At 64.4% G+C, this 1,143-nt stretch overlaps 1 protein-coding gene across 1 annotated transcript in view; it reads left to right on the top strand.

Annotated features, from left to right (window-relative positions):
- Window positions 1-191: 191 nt before the first annotated feature.
- The window catches only part of MNEG_12503 (hypothetical protein), a gene marked incomplete at both ends in the record, with an annotated part of 1,916 nt that continues 964 nt past the window's right edge, over window positions 192-1,143 (top strand). Inside the window, 3 exons of the mRNA XM_014039026.1 lie at window positions 192-235; window positions 468-592; window positions 773-881. Coding sequence (XP_013894480.1) covers window positions 192-235; window positions 468-592; window positions 773-881 — 278 coding nt within the window. The remainder of the gene's footprint in view (window positions 236-467; window positions 593-772; window positions 882-1,143) is intronic.

Below are 1,143 nucleotides of genomic sequence, written 5' to 3'. Positions count from 1 at the left end.
CCCCCCACCCATTGTCAACCACCACAAACCCCCCAAAGGACCCTGGAGCTGGGGGGTCAGTTTGTCCTGCTGGGCTCGGGCCACTGCGACGGCGAATTCAGGCGGCTGGCCGAGCAGGAGTTCAAGGGACACCAGGACGTCAGGTGATCTGAGATCCTCGCGCACCCGCGAGCCCCCGTTGCTGGACCTGGATGGCAGCACTCAGCCTCCGCTCCGAGTCTGGCTCCGAGTCTGGGTTTGAGGGGGTTACTTAGTCAATCGCCAAGGGGCATGGAGCATAGCGCTTGTGGTCGGAGGCACGGCCCTGCCGCGCAGGCGAGAGTGGCTGCAGCGCGCCCGGCGCTGCCTGCACTCTGCTGTGACAAAGGCGAGCCATTCGAAACCCAAAAGCCTGGCAGCACGCAGAGCATCTGCGTAGCCAGAATTGCCAACGCGCCGCCTGATCTGCACCCATTTGCCCTCCCCAGCCTGAAGATCTTCTACAGCGAGGCGCTGAGTCACCAGATCTACGCGGCGGCCGACATTGTGCTGGTGCCCTCCATGTTTGAGCCCTGCGGCCTCACCCAGATGATCGGCATGAGATACGGCGCGGGTGAGGGGCAGGGTCGGGGAGGGGGTTGCGGGGGGGAGAGGGTCGATTTATCCGCGGACTGTCATGAGTCATCCTCCTTTCCCCACCAAAGCCGCCCAAAAACAAGCCCCCTCTCGCACCACACCCCACCTCGCGCCGCCGCGGCGACCATGTGCCCCTCTTCCCCTCCCCCGAGCGCAGTCCCCGTCGTGCGCCGCACTGGCGGCCTGGCCGACACGGTGCGCGATGTGGAGGGCGCGCCCGAGGGGGAGGGCAGTGGTTACGTCTTTGATGGCACAGACGAGGCCAGGTGGGGCGCCGGGGTGTGGGGACGCAGGTTCTGTGGGGCAACCGCACGGGGTGTGGGTTGTGCGCGCTGCCGGATTGCGTCAGATCTTGAGTTTGCTGTTGACTGCACGGCCGAGTGCATCCCTGCGACTCTTGCACGTGCGTGTATGTGTGCGTGTGCGTCACACACGCGCACACACACACACACACACACACACACACACACACACACACACACACAAAGCACACACACACACACACAAAGCACACACACACACACACAC

Source organism: Monoraphidium neglectum (assembly GCF_000611645.1).
Source record: "Monoraphidium neglectum strain SAG 48.87 unplaced genomic scaffold scaffold03277, whole genome shotgun sequence".
Lineage (NCBI taxonomy): Eukaryota > Viridiplantae > Chlorophyta > Chlorophyceae > Sphaeropleales > Selenastraceae > Monoraphidium > Monoraphidium neglectum.
This window is presented reverse-complemented; position numbering and strand designations above follow the sequence as displayed.